Raw genomic sequence first — 15,916 nt, 5'->3', positions numbered from 1 at the left:
CAGATTCATTTTGAAATGCATTTGGTTTTACACTAAAACCAATGCTTGCCACACAGTGTAAAAGCATTTCAGGTTGTAAAATACAGAGTAGATAAAACAATGTATCTGCAACCTGTGGGAACAGATTGGTGTTTAACACGATGAAGGAGATCCATTGTAAGCAGTGCTTGAAATCTCAGTACACTGTCTTAGCATAAAACTTAATTGCTAGCTATAATAAAGTATGTTTTACATTGTAAGACAATTCCTACTGTGAGGATGATAGTTGTATGCCTTCTGAAGACAGAATTGAACAATACACCTCCTGTTTTGTTATTCTGCAAACACATTATAGAGACCTATTCAAATCACATCTATCAATATTATAACCCAATATTCCATATTTGAGAACGTTGATACTTAATTGAACAGCAGTCATGCTACCAACTCACAGAAGACACCTGAATTTGCTTACTATAAGTTCAAAAACGTCCATAAAGACAGAGTGGCCTTTTGGTGTTTTCTCATTGAGGCTTGCAGGAGACCAAATCCAGTAGAAATATGTACCATCTGAAGAAAGGTGCACGGTGGTCATAGTACTGCCAACTGGGAAGTGATTTACTGGCATTGGGATTATTTGACACACCTACAAGACAGGGACAGCATCTCAATAGTTTTCACAGATCAGCAGCTTCTTCCTAAGATCAAACAAATCCAGACCATAAAAAGCTTCTTGACGGACGTAATATGACGTGCATTTGTTTTGAAGAGCTGTTGTGCAGTATTTGCCAAAGGGGACTACAGCATACAAACCCTTGCAGACCTAAACAGTTAACACACCTAAAGATGAAAGCATTCCCACCATGTCAGTAGGAAAATACACTTGCTAAAAAATTTCACTTTCTGCAATTTCTGTGAAATACGACTGAAGCTCTGGAAGAAAAGGAGAATTCAAACATTGTTTCAAGAAACACACAGGATGGGAATATGTGCATCCATCCTTAAGACCATAACGTAAAAAACAACATAAAAACCAAACTACAAAGTAAACAAAGCACTCATTTTACAAAAGAATACAATTAAATTAGAAATACACATATATATATATTCAATACCTGAATAACAGGCTGTTCAAGAAGCATATGTTTTGAGTTAAAGCCAAAGTCCACTTCTGCTACTGTTTGGTTGTTTTATATGACCATACCACATTCCGTCCCTTACTCTACTACCATGAAGTAATACTTCATATGTCTGTAGACGTGGGTGCACGTGTTCACATACACAATAAGAAGAGTAAGATCTATAATAACTTACAAGTTTCCCAAGTTTCCTACAGTGCAATTTTTTAGACTGGGGTTCACAAAGGCAGCTTCACAAAGCAGGAAGCAGAAGCTTCAGCACCACACTAATTAGAGTTAGAAGTGACTGCTATAACCTCACGTTTCCTTGCACTAACTCTGCAGTGCACATAGTAGCTGTTCCTTTTACCTGAAGGGTATGCTGATCCACAACCTGGAAAAGGGAGTGAGGCTTATTATCAAAAGAGACAGGCCGATGAAGAAGTTTGCTGTTGCCAAAAGCAACCCACCCAGCCTCCAGCTCCTCGTTTCGGCAGTAGACAAAACCTCTGGCAAAAGGAGGAAAAAAAAAAATAGCAGCACATTATAATTCTTTCAAACTCTGCACTTCTTGTTTGTTCTTCTAAGAACTCACAACCACATTCTAGGACTTTGAACTTAAATTCATTTTAAGACATCAGTTTCTGCCATAAAGGTTTTAATCATAAGGAACCTCATGACTTCTAAGCAATAAAGAAATAAGGCAGTACTGTTAGTGACTGCACTAATCATTACATAATGAATAGCATAATTAGAAAACAAATACTTACAAACCCACTAATTGTACAGCTCTACATAAAAACCAGTCTCTGCTACATCCCTCTCAGCAAAGAAAAATCAACTTCATGTGTATACAAATACATGTCTGAAACATCAGCTACTCTGCTACTACACCTCTTTGCAGAGGAGGCTGAGCTGCTTTGTCTCCAAAGGTCCCTTACAACCAAGTTATCCTATAAGTGCAGAGGAAACACTCTCAAGAGCTAGAGATGAGAAGACCAAAATGCTAAAATAACACTCAACGAAAAGGCAGAATGTGCTCTAGTCCTGTTATTTCTAACATCTGAGAAAGGCTTACCAAAATAACAACTTCTTTTTTTCCCCAAATGGATCTGCAGAATAGCAAATACTCATCTATGCTGCCACTTACCGCAAGGTACCGTGTAACCCAGATCCTAATTTGCTTATTCCTCTTCCCACTGAATTTGTTGTATAAAGGTAGAGGCCATCTGCTGCAAGACAACGTCCTAAGTCTGCATCTGAACCAGAAAGAAAGGAGCACAGATTTTCTATGTAACAATAGCTCTTGTTCCTCTGCTGAAGCTACAACAGTAAGTGAAAGCCAACAGATGCTCACAACAGGCCACAGTTGACAAGTCAGAACTACAATTTTAATACTGAATTTACTACTCAAGCGATACTGTAACAGCTGAACTTCTTATTGCAACTTCTTTACCTTTCGTTTGTCACTCAAAGAGGCTTTTGGATCACACACAACTCCCGCAAACAATACAAGGTTAATTTCCTAGTGATACCAAATAAACCCAACAGGAATTAGGGGCTGGTCAGCCAGCTGCTTCTTTTAGACACTCACTGACATTAGTACGGCTCTGAACACGATTCAAGTGGCCATCACCTGTTTCTGGTGAATTTCCATTTCTCACATCAGCATTAAGACCCCTGTCTTCTGATATTACTGAAATCATTTTAGTATTATTAGTACTACTTTAAACAGAAGCTTGTGCCATGGGTTTAAACAGGCTTTCTTGCACTCTATTCAAAACCATGAGTACAGTAGGAGCCAATACCCAACATCATGCCTAGGAACACAGGACTAAGCAACAAAATTCATTTCAAGTGAAAAATTCCCTTAAATATAAACCAACTTGGACACCTGCTATTTAAACTCTTTCAGAATGACCCAAAGGAGCAGAATACAATTCTCCTTTACCTGTTGCAAATGTTCAGTAGCCAGGACCGGAAGCAAGATTAATGTACAAGTTAACATACAAGTACAAGCAAGATTAATGCCTGTAGAAGCCTTTCCTGCTCAGGACAAGCTCCATTTCCATAACACACTGCTTGTGGGAAAGGAGCAGTATGATTTTGAGCCTTGATCTAATTCCTGGTACAACACCACACTTCTCTTCCAGGCAGCAAATTGCCCCTTCCACCTCTGAACTTTGCTAAAATTAAGGCAAAACGTATTTCTGCCACAGCTCTGTCACTCAGAAAGCAGTAATTACTCACCATCAAGAGGGGACACACAGGACAAAGCCTTGTAACAGAGATGTCAATAAACCATTCCAGTCAACCTATTTAAATTCACATAATCTCCACAGTCATCCAGGGAAACAAACAAAAGGCACTGAACTTGTACTTCCAAAAATAAACCTGCTCTGCCAGTGAGAGCTACTGAATGCAGGGATACTGCAATACTGCAGGTGACAAACAAATTACACTCACTGAACGATTAACGAGGGGATAATGTCCAAAAATCAGTTTGACCTCCCTGAAAAATTCCCACTGAAATCAGGGAGGGTCACCACAGCTACAGCTTTTGATGGTTTGCTCCACCTAGATCACCAGACCAGTTAAAAAGGCACCTGGTCTGCAGCAAGCACAAAGTAACTCTTCAGGCACTTATTTGCTTGGATTTTAAAGGCTACGCTAAGATCAATGCAACCTCTTCATTTTAATTCAAAACAAGGTATTTTTTCTTATCTGATCCCCAAACCAAGTTATAAAAAGTCGTTTACATATTTTGGTTAGATTAGCTTGGTAAGAGTTGAGATGACAAGCTAAACAACACACACCATTTAGTACTTCCATATAATTGGGTCAATGCCTTTTAAAACTTCAGCTGTGAACGTACAGACTGACAACAAAGTGCCCAGGCAGCTGCTGCCCTCCCACTCCTTACCTATCAGCCTTCTCTCTCCCTTCTAAACCCCTCAGCTTTCAGTGACCTGAGCCGGACTGTAGCTGCTTTTACACGACTTCCAACAGAAAAGATGAAATCCTTTTCAACTCTACAGCCCTACATCATTTTGTTTTTAAAATAATTATTACCACAAAAAGCATTTTTATTCTGCTCTGCTAATATTGACAGACACAGAAATAATTCACCTTTATTTTCACCGCTGGAGCTACTGTTGGCATCGGGTGCAGGTAACATGTCTTCAAAGCCCCAGGACACGATATGCTTCCCTCCAAGCAAACAAGAAGGTGAGCCAGGACCTCCCTCCAAAAGCAACAACCTTTAGGCACAAAACAAGGTAAGATGCATAGAGAACAGCCAGAACAAATGCCACCTTCACCAGAAGTTTAGATGAGGTTTTATTTATTTTAAAGCATTTTGTTTTTCTGTCAGAGGACATAAGCTACTTTGAGGACTCACTAGCATTTTACCAAACAGATTACTGCATCCTTTTAGATTTGACTTTCTAATGTCTTCCTTCTTTAATTGAAGAAATTTCAACCTTTGCTGCAGCTTTCAAAACCCTAAAGCATTTCCATTACATTTAAAGACATTTATCTGTAAATGCATTTATCATTTATCAGAGCAGAGGTAAAAGTGCTACAATTAGAAAAGTCACTACAGACCTGTACAACACATCAGCCACAGGCAAGGTTCCTAGATCTGTCTGTTTCTGTAACAGATGCACTGTATGAACAAAGGTTTTCAGCGACCCTCTAAAAGGATAAGAAAAACATGAATTAAAGATGTCTATTGAAACAAGACTGAAAGCACACAGACAGCAGCATCTACGTAAAATATAATATCCAGTACCATAAAGAGAGAGTAGCAAAGATATTCCATCAAGATTCTTTTCTAATTTGCATTTCTTTTCTGGTTGATTTTCATTCTTTTGTGGAGGAAGAGAAAAGAGGAAGAGAGGATAACAGAAAGGCAGAAGGATGCTGGCTAACTGCCAGCCTAAGTCACACTGTGTTTTTGGAAGAGACGAAGCACCATGCAGGTAGGGAGATCAGCAACTGTGTGAAAACAACACCTCCAGTAAAAGCCATACAGGCATGTAACAAAACACCTCAGGTTTACATCTAGTATAGCAGCAACTTTCAATATTTCTTGTTGCTGACTGAGCACTTCAGATATAACATGTGGTTCTTCCTGGGACTGAGGCACAGCATGACCAAGAGCTGCTGCAGACATAACCCAGAATTGGCTTCCTTGTGTTAAATGGAAAAGACTTACAGCAATGAGTTTATTATCATGAGTTCAATTACTTTACTTCTGAACACAAAGATGGAAGCTCTTCCCCTTCTGAAGTGATGGATCAAAACGTATACAAGAACCAGATAGCTGCTACAGCAAAATTAAACCCAAGTAAAAATCATTTCTTATCCTGCATAGAAATACATTGCTTTAAAATTTCACCACAGTGTTTATAAACAGGTGGAGTTTGTAATTCTAATTATAGCTCTTGTTCATTTGCATGTTGAATTCTTTTCTTTGGAGAACTTATGAAATCCATGTGTCAACTAAGAGGAAAACTGCTTGCTGTGTTTTGTTTTGGTTTTTCCCTCCTAGAAATAGAGGTATTTAAAATACATCTACTTTACAGTTTCTGTTTTAAAGCTCAGGGTATCAGGAAAAAAAGCCATCTTCTGGAAGATGTGCTTTATTTGCAGGCACAGCAGCCTAGCTAAAAACAAGAATCCTGACAGTGCCTAGCTATGGCAATAGCTGCTCACGAATCGACTTCTTCAGGAGCACAACTGCTGAACTGCAGAGGTCCCTCCCAAGCGCTCTGCCAAAAGCAGCCTTCTGCTTTCTGTCACACACGGCCAGCCATGGGTCCTTCACTCCACCAGCCGCCATCTCCTCACCCACCTCCAAAACCACCTTTTCCCCACTGCCATTTTCAGCTGTGTGCTCTCACAGATCAACCTCAGCTTGAGGAAAACTGACGCTGAATACTTCAAAGCACCTCAATTAATTATTTAAATCCATATTCACCCTGCTGTTTTATTCTTAGTAACTCAAAACACAAGATTGCAGCCAGGAATCTCAATAATCATCTCATTTTGAAGGCTTTCTGTTGATAAGGCACCCAACGCACAACATACATATTTAAAGGAAAAATGCAGGGCTTTCCAGGTAAACAAAGCACATCAGATGCTGCATCTCCACAAGCAGCACAAGAGAGATTTGCAAAGGAAATACCAAATCAACTTCCATTTCAAAAGCACTATTGGAAATTTAGCTTTTACAAATTCAACCAAAAACAAACATGCCGTAATTCCTGAAAACTGACATCTGGGGGGAAAAACATATATACACATATCTACATACATATGTATGTACACTGTATACAAAATCCAAATCCAAGTTAAGAAGTATGTTTTCAAGCATGTTGCTTTTAGATAAGGCAGTTGCCAGTGCAAAATAATTTGCCACACAAAGTAAATTTCTTCATTACAGCAAGCACACTAGAAATAAAGTATTTTTCATTTGAAGAAACACTTTTTTTTTTTTTTCCTCAAAGCTGTGACAGCTCCTGAGAACTTCAACATCTTAAATCAGAGTTAAACTTGACAGACAGGGCTGCAATCTCAGAAACATTAAACACAAAGGCTGAGATTGCTGTGCAAGAGCTAAATGCTGCAGTCCTGTCCCCCTCCCCAAGTCCAAACCAATAAAAAGAGGGAATCTGTATTAAAGGCTGTGATGGCCATTTTGTCCTAAATGCTAAACACAGACAGGACATGGGATAGTCCAAAGTATAGTCATTGAATTCTTCAAGGGCAACCAAATGAAAAAAACACCTCCAGATGTTTCACAAGGCAACAGTGAAATCTGGAATGAGTTGTCCTGAATCTTATCAGCAATGCTTCCTACAGCCAAAAGAAGAAAGATTCATAAGCTACAGGACTAGCTGTACAAAGGGCAAAGGGACACAACTTTCCTCCATGACAAAACCATTTGGAACTATTCCTAGAACAGATCGGTGCAGCAGAAGCAGCACTGTGCACGTTTCTAACCTAGATCATTCTGCTTGTGTGTTGAACACACAAAAAAATAAACGGGTTTGCCAGTTTCACCCTTTCCATACCAGTACTTAAGTGTTAGGAGAAGGCTAAAGTAAGCAGCAAATGAATGTCAACCATGTGAGCACATCAGTTTTGTTTCTCACGTTTAGGTACAAACGCTATCCATACCATCTCAACACAGCTTCCTTACCTTGCACAAGCCAAGGCAACTAGGGCAGCAGCAGCATTTTCCTTTTGCTTATAGGGAATCTGATGACCTGAAGCAGAAGTTTCTTCCAACCACGAGCACAGCAAAGACTCTATCCCATTGAGACAGTCAGCCGGCTCCTTAGTCAAGCTCAAAGGCTGGCAGTCTCGAAGGCAATTCAATAGCACCTCAGCGGTTATGTTACAGAGAGAAGGGTCTGTTCTACTTTGAGACTGGATGAGGGGAAAAACCAGCAGAAGCCCCATTCGTGAAGTAAAGGGCGCCTGCTCAGGCTGCTGTAACAAGCCTTGACGTTTGAGTAAGGCCAGTGCTTCTTCATCCCCCGAGCTCTCCCGGTCGTGCTGCTCCTCCAGTGCCAGCTGCCGCTGGGCGTTCCAGAGTCCTCGCAGGGCGTTCAGGCGGTACTCCAGCAGCCGAGCGTAAGCATTGCTCTGGTTTCCACACACAGACCGCAAGCGCTCAGCTAGCTCTGTCGGGTTCTTGGTCTCAAACGTAAGGATCTGAAAGGAAGAGGATGATATTTACACAGGTTTTCTTTTTCTTAAAGACAAACAACGTGTGCCTGCAGAGGACAGCTGATCTGGACAGCACACTGTGACGGACTGAGGGATTTTTGGGGTGTGTGGATAAACCGACCTGCAGGCCAAAGAGCAGGGAAGTGGCATGCAGCCTGTTAGTGCTGAGGCAGCACTGCCACTGAAGGCCAGGATTCAATCGTGATGCTGAAACAGTACAGATTTTAAACAAAAACATGTACGAAATATCTCAGAGCTCCACTGCCATACATTTGTCAGGATTTTTTAATTTTTTCTTAATTGAGGCAATTCTGCTAAGAAATTCAAGACTGAGTGATGATGTTTAAAGCCCCTCTATGAAAAACAGCCGTCAATACTGTTACAATGTTCTGTAATAAGAACCTGAACGTTTTAGTTCCAGGACTTTCCAAACCAAAACACCATCAGTTCTCTAAAACAAACTAACAGTTTTGTTGTGTGCTCTCCCCTCCTTGTTTCCCCCCTGTCCTCAGTTTTATCATATTGCATTAAGCAATCTTTTTCAAAATATTTCTAGTTGCTGCCATAGCTTAAAACCTGGAAGCCCTCTCTCCTCATCATTTCAGACAGAAGAAAAAGGCCTTCCTGGCACTTCTGAGCAAAACAGGAGACAAAGCTGCAACAGAAGACAAGTAAACCATGACAGAAAGAAACGTATTTATGGGCTAGTGCCTAGCCTGGTACTTGAGCTCACAATTCAAGGTAATTTACAGACAACATCTCCCTTTACAACAGCTGAGATCAGCAAAGCCACTTAAGCTCTGGTAACCTCAAGGAAAGCAACGAGCTCCACACTTCCTGATACTTCGGATTCAAGGTCCAAAGGGCTTCTGCCTGCACACCACACTGCTCTCATCCACGCTGCTCAGCCCGTTTTCAAGCTATAAATCCATCCTACCCCCATCCCACTCCCTTTTAAAAAAAAAAAAAACGAAACAAAAACGTTAATAGATGAATAGATGCAATTATGAACAATGAACAATTCCATGCAGGCCTTTTGTTTTACATTATTACTATTTTATTGTAGACAGAAGCTGTATGGAATATGAAACATATTTATGACTAACTGTAGAATTTTGAACAGCTTGATAGAACACTTCAGGACAAATCACATCTGCCATGTCTACCAGCACCCCTACTGCAGTCAGTGAAGAAGCTTCTCAGTACAACCCAAACGCTCCCCACTACAGACATGAAAAGTTCACTTTAAAGAGCAATTCACATAATAATTACACTTCAGTAGATGTTAGGACTAAGCTTCTTAAAACCCAAGAATCTCTTTTTATTAATTTCTTCAAAGAGATTAAGAATATTCATTCCTAAATCACATATATTTAAAATAACTACCTCCCATTAATTTGTGCGTTCCATTGTCTCCAAATTAAGCTGAATTACTTTCTGTTATAGATGCAATCACACTCTAAAGCAGTTTGCTTCTGACTTTCTTGAACTGTACTACGTAGGGATGGATCCCCAACTAAGCAATAATAAACTACAGCAGTGGAGGAAAAAGGAATCAATATTTTCAGCTAGAAGAAATGCTGACAAGGTCTGTGTCCTCAACTAGCAGCAGAGACACTACAAAAGACAAGTTGCTATGACTAGCTGGCCTTCCCTTTAGATTGTCCCTTTAGATTGCAATAAGCACTATGGCTAGGAATTAGCAGTTTGCCTTTGTCTTCCCCTCCTTTCCACAGACACAAAACCCCACAATCCATGCTAGGTTGCATTTCTTAGCTCAGGTGCAACATTTGAAGCCATTTTAACCCACCGTATTGGCAGAGGTGAGTGCTTAAAGCTACCCTCAAAAAGAGCTTCGAGACCAAATTTTCACATTGATTGGCAGCAGCAAACAGCCTGAGAACTTCCAGGGTTCAGATGTACTCCTTAAGATCTTGCTACGCACCACAAAACCACCTGACCTGACACTGACAGAGCTTCAGCTGGCCTGTGCCACACACACGGCTTCCCCTTGCAGTCTGAAGGCTTCACAACAGACTCACAACCTTTTGACGAGGTTTCCTCGGCCCACTGACTACTTTTCTCATATCTCCAGGCAAAGCTTGTTATCCTGAAGCCTATTTGAAGTCAAAGCAGATTAAAGCAAAATGCAAGAAGAAAACAAATAAACGTTCATGAATTCCACAGCAGACAACAACTACCAGTGCTTAGAAAAGATACAGAAAATCTGTTCTAAAATAATTCACAGGAAGAATAAGAACAGAAAAGTCTCTCCCATCTTTTCCCCAGCTGACTTACTGCAGCCCTCACTGGCACACGGCTGCCATTCCAAATACCTTCAGCCCCAGGCAGTACCTGCTGGAGGCCTTCTTCTGGCTATAGAAGCTGGTGCACTCTGCCAAACCTCCCTTTTTCACCCCTCCAGCAAAACTTAATCCTTCTGCCCCAGATTAGCTTATTTTCTTCCTACCCAGGAGCCTAACTGACCACTCTCTTTGTTAAAACAAGCACAGTCATTCTCCTACAGACACACGTCTGTTACACCTTGGACCTACATTTGCCCATACAACACTTGGGAAGACCGCAGATGCAAACAGACCCCAAAAACCGGCACAGCACAAGCAGTGACCTGGACCTGCAGGTGACAGAGTGTGAACATCAGGGAACAAATCACTGCTTTGCCATAGAGCAAGTTACCCAAGTACCTACTTACACCTCAAAAGACGGTCTCCAACAGAAATGGAAGCTCAACAGTAACACCACCACACTGGTATCAAAAACAAATGAAAGATTTGTACTTACGTGTTAGGGTAGAGCACAAAATAAAATCTGAACGTCCAGTTTATGATCAGAACAAGTGAAAGAAAACTTAAATACACTACAGAACAACACATGTTAATACACTAAGAAAATAAGGGCACAGGAGGTGAAGGTGCTGAGTGCAAGTTAATATACCACTGCTATTGTAAGAAGACAAACACAGAATCGAGGGAAAAATAGTCTTAAGAACACTGGTAGAGCTAAAGTAGTTCATAGTTCAATTTCTGCTTTTAGATAAGACAATTCACATTTTGTTTAGCAATAATCAATAGCATTAAGCAAACAAAAGAATCAACCCCATAATAGAAATGGAAAGTATAAAGAATGGTTCCTGAGGAACAACAGCAAGGAAAGTTGCAGCTTTGCAAGCTACTCTGCATGCATTCAATAACCAAGATGCTAGAATTAGGGGAAGAAACAAAACAGCATCAATTTTTCAGCTCCCTGTCTAAAAGTGATTCTGTAAGTAGGGTAAACATCACGTTGGTACCTTTTGCAAATAAGAATTCTGCTCTTCACTCACTTTGAAAATACAGTTACTGCACTGTGACTGTAATCATTACCTATTTAACAACTTTAAGTCGGCTTTCAGTCAGCAAAACTGCCTTGAAAAGTTTGTCTGATTTTCAAAGGCTGAGGTTTAATGGCCTGAAGTCACCCATCAACACTGTGTTACTAAAAACTTCATTGCAGCTCCTTTAATTTTGCACTAATCTTGTTCTCGTCGATTATTAAAGTTGATATAAAATATTAAATAATAAATATTTTGACAAGAAAATGGTCAACCCAGAAGTTCTGCAGTCAGTTCACTGATACCTTATGGATCCAAGTTGAAGGAGGGAAGATTTAGGTTGGATGTTAGGGGGAAGTTCTATACAAGGAGAGTGGTTAGGCCCTGGAACGGGTTGCCCAGGGAGGTTGTGGATGCCCCGTCCTTGGATGTGTTCAAGGCCAGGTTGGACAGGGTCCTGGGCAACCTGATCTGAATGTGTGTGTTTGGTGGCCCTGCTGGGCAGGGGGGTTGGAACTACATGATCCTTGAGGTCCCTTCCAACCCGGGTGATTCTGTGATACCTTCTTCAACACCAAGAAGCACAGAAGGACCCAATTCAGAGGCCCAGCGACGGGTAGGGCAGCTCCATTCCCACTGCATCTGATTTCTGCCCCGTTTCATCCAGGACAGAACTTCCACCAGAAACTTCTGCCCATTCTGCAGTACTTTTGTCACAGGAATTCCCTACTGCCAGGGTAAAGTGTTTCTCCACCAACTGCAAACATGAGACATCCTACAATTAAGGCAGTTAATCTACGTGAAGAGCTTTAGCCTGAGGTTTTATGACCCCATTAAGTAAATTTAGAAGCGAGCCGCCGCTAAAAAGCGGCTTTTTCCTCCAGCCAAGATCCCGGTCTCCTTATGCTGTCCCCAGTGCTGGCAGCAGTGCCTGTGCTCTCGCAGTCCCCAGCCCCTACTTTTTGGGTGGTTTTGAAGCCAGGCTTTTTTGGCTTAGATCAGATCCAGGGGGTTTCCAACAGGCAAAACAGAAAGGAACAGAATGGAAAAGAAAAAAAAACCACACAGCCAGGACCAACGTGAACAAGGACTCCTTCCAGCAGCTCTGCCAGCACTTCTTACAGCGAGTCTCAGGCTGAGCTGCTGCTTTCGTTCTGCTATGCACGGAACTGATGAGCAATGAAGCTGCACACACCAAGCTGTATTTTTCTCCTAATGGTATAAAAGCTGCCGCTTACAATATATACATCCTAAACAGCATTTAATTATTTCCCTGCATAATTAAACTAGCTGAATTTCGCACACAAAGAGAGCAACTCTTTGAAGACAGCAGTATGTTTGCTGTATCAATTACACACGTAACATCCCCTGAGCATTAAATAAGCATCACCCCCATCTCACAGAAGGAACAAACATCAAGAAAGACAGAGAAACGTGGAAATCATAAGATATATTCAAAAAAGGCATGAATAAAAGTTAACTGCATTACTTTCACTGCCATGTAACAGCTATAAGGTCATTTCCCACATGCCACGGCATTAACATAGGAAGTACTGCTTGTTTACTTGGTTCTTTTGACTCCAGAAATACAAATAAAACCATATAGGGGAGAGAAAACGCCAAGATTCCTGGATTGTAACAGAAATACCACAATCAGCAGTTAAGACACTCAAAGAAACTGAAACATGTATCACAAATCAACCTGCTCCCATAAACACCCCTGGATACAAACTCCAGGCCTCCGCTCTGCCACTCTGCTGCTAACAGCACTTCTGCAGACACACAGTAGGAAGCCACCTCCATGAAAACACTGCCTTCATTTCTTTTAAAACATTTTTCCAAGCCCTCTATAGGCTTTTTGTTTGATATGCTCAATGTTCAGAAGATATTTATACATGCACAAACATTTTCAGCCTGGTGTTTTAGATATGAAATGTAGTTTCTCAGGTGCTACCCTGCACTTACATCATGCAGTTGGAAACTACACCACAAAGATGCACCTTCCATTCGAAAAACAGAAGTTTCAAGCCTGTTCCAATTATTTTTTATCTTTTGCTGCATCACCTTGTTCAAGGATTCTATTGATCCCTCATCTTGCACATAGCAGCACAGCTTTTTCACTCAGCTAAAAGCACAAACTAATCTCCCCTGTGAAAGCACTGGAAGCCTAACTGTGCTCTGAAATAAGCACTAAGGAAACCCAGCTCTTACCACATACACAGCAATGTACCAAACCTTCTTTCTGTTCCTTGGTATCTGAGATGAATCAGAGCACAGGCAAACCATAAACAAAACCTGTAGAGTAAAGCAACGTTTCTTTATTTGTTCATTAAAACACTTATGTGCCTCTTATCTAATTAGATTAAAATGTCAGATAAAGAAAAATCTTTGTCATTTAAGCAGCTGAAAGCACACTGAAATAATCAGCTACAATTTGTGAGAAGCACTAAATTTGAGAAAATACGTTTGCAGAGTTTTCTTTCAGAGAATATTTTCTAATATTTCTCTACCAGGAAAAATAAAGCAACTCAAACAAACAAACAAAAAGGCAGAGTGGTCTATATTGCAGGAAGTTTGAATAAATACACACAGGCCATAATAACTGATAACAAAACCAGCAACTCTGCCAGAGATTAAATCACACAAAATTGGTGGTTTATACAACTATAATCTGATGAAAGGAAGCTTGGAAGGAAAGTGAACAACATTTCAGAGTCCTCTCAGGCAGTAAGAAAGAGACATACAGCGATACCCACAAGAAAATGATTCACTCCTCCACAAAAGCAACAGCCAAGGCTCACATGTGCAGGGCTATCTGCCCTTGCAGACCTAACTCCAAGACCCAGCCATCGGTGTCACACTGAAAGCTATGAATGCTCTCAGAGGATCACTGAAGCATTTGAAGGGGTGGCTGCCAGAGGCAGGGCTGGGAGCACAGCAGCTCCCCGGCAAGAGAACATAACCCCAAGAAGGGTCACCCCTCTGTACAAAGGCAATTGTTTGTGCTGACACTGGAGGGTTTTAGTTGTCAGAAGGGAAGCTTGTAGATGCAAGTAGGGTCATAACCAGAAAGATTTGGGAAGCGCTGACCTAGATAATTACAGAGAATTACAGAGAATTACCCTCTCCTTCAGAAGTCAGAAGTGAAAACGTTTCTGCCAGCCCATGAGCAAAGTGGGTGAAAGTTCCAAGTTTAGCAGATACGTCCCAGTTACCATTGTCACATCCTGCTTGAATACTGCTGGACTTGCCCCCACACAGCTAGCCCAGACAGAAGAAGGAACACCATCTTTATTTTCACACTTAGACGTAATTAATGACTGTATGAGCAGCACAGTGACAACCACCCAGTGGCATCTCACATTCTGTCCTACACTAATGGAGTTGACAGGAACCAAACTTTGAGATGAGGACAGAAATACACGATCCAGACAGCAACAGACACTGCAAGTGCTGCTCCTACCTCACGTAGAACAAAGGAACAGAAACCAGATACCCAATCGACTACCATTTACATTAAGCTGGTAAGTAAAATGGGGTATACAGGTCACAGACGTGGAGTGGCACACTAAGGTATTCCATTTCATACTGTGCTTACATATTATAGATTCGTCTTTCTTCCCACCTACTTCTTCGCAGAAAAAATAACTGAAGCTATCACCAGTTAAGCTGAAAAATCATTGATGCTGTGTATTTAAAACTAATGGAAACACCAGACAGAAGTCTGAAGATCAGGAACAAGTCTTCTTTAAATGGCAGGATGACAATGGTAACGTTCGCCAACCCAGTGAAACCGTCTAAAAACAAGTGAAGGCTGTTCACCATTTTGTTGTAGTCTGTGTGTTCAATGGCATTCTTATTACATTGCCAAGGGTCATAACAGCAATTTGTATTGCTGGCTTTCTCATAAGACGTAGCACATTGCCTCTTGGCACAACAGCAGACTAAGCTACGTGGCTGAAAGGACCACTGCCTTCAGACAGCCCATGCTGGGGTTACTGGCGCCGCGAAGGACATTGATTGGGAGGATTCCTGAAGTGCTGTAGTTTCCATTGCAGCACATGAAGGAACAGCTCACCTTCCATTAAGCTGTCCCTCCTGACAGGCAGAGATGGGGCAAAGTGTCCTGGCAACCTCCCAGCTGTTGGTAAGTAAGGATGTCTCCAGGAAGCAGATCTCACGCACTTTGAAAGTAATTCCTCAGTACAAAGGGCACAAAGGCCTGCACAACCAGTAACTAGCCTAGCTCTCTTCCTGACTAGATCTGATTGGAAAACCCACACAAGCAGCAGCTTTTGTATGCACATCATTATAATCTATTGATATTTAAAACACTTATATACACATCAATATTAAAAATATACTTATCCCTTTTAGTGTTGGTAGTTCATCATCTTTGCAAATATGTTGATAAACTAAAAATACAGTATACGCCATTTATGCTCTGTAAAAATTAAAAATAAGAAACTAATGACCAAAACTGAATGGTACCCCTAGAACAAGTTACTTTCATGCCGAGGAGAAGGTTAACACTCTTAAAATACTGTTATGGGAGAAGAAAATTTGTATGCATACATACAAATACATACATGCATGCACAGGTACACAGATATTAATAAAAAAATAAGGTGGAAGTTAGAACAACAGGTCTAAATGTTCATAAAGCTTTTTTGGTAGGACGCCAAACAAGACCTTAGAACAGAAGGACAAAGGAAACATGTGCAAATACACTGACATTACCCACCAA

The 15,916-nt window shown here is 41.0% G+C and overlaps 1 protein-coding gene across 2 annotated transcripts in view; it reads right to left on the bottom strand.

Annotated features, from left to right (window-relative positions):
• Nucleotides 1-15,916, bottom strand: part of HECTD4 (HECT domain E3 ubiquitin protein ligase 4) — a 66,752-nt gene that overhangs the window by 48,680 nt on the left and 2,156 nt on the right. For both annotated transcript variants that reach the window (XM_042829199.1, XM_042829200.1), the window contains exons 2-7: nucleotides 7,306-7,823; nucleotides 4,704-4,793; nucleotides 4,227-4,357; nucleotides 2,248-2,356; nucleotides 1,468-1,606; nucleotides 455-625 (exon numbers count right to left, since the gene is read on the bottom strand). In XM_042829199.1, the coding sequence (XP_042685133.1) occupies nucleotides 455-625; nucleotides 1,468-1,606; nucleotides 2,248-2,356; nucleotides 4,227-4,357; nucleotides 4,704-4,793; nucleotides 7,306-7,823 (1,158 nt within the window). The remainder of the gene's footprint in view (nucleotides 1-454; nucleotides 626-1,467; nucleotides 1,607-2,247; nucleotides 2,357-4,226; nucleotides 4,358-4,703; nucleotides 4,794-7,305; nucleotides 7,824-15,916) is intronic.

This window comes from Centrocercus urophasianus, unplaced genomic scaffold, assembly GCF_019232065.1.
Source record: "Centrocercus urophasianus isolate 14NV4802_14NV808 unplaced genomic scaffold, USGS_Curo_1.0 seq_30, whole genome shotgun sequence".
NCBI classification, from domain to species: domain Eukaryota; kingdom Metazoa; phylum Chordata; class Aves; order Galliformes; family Phasianidae; genus Centrocercus; species Centrocercus urophasianus.
Note: the sequence above shows the minus strand (reverse complement) of the source record. Positions and strands in the feature narration are given on the sequence as shown.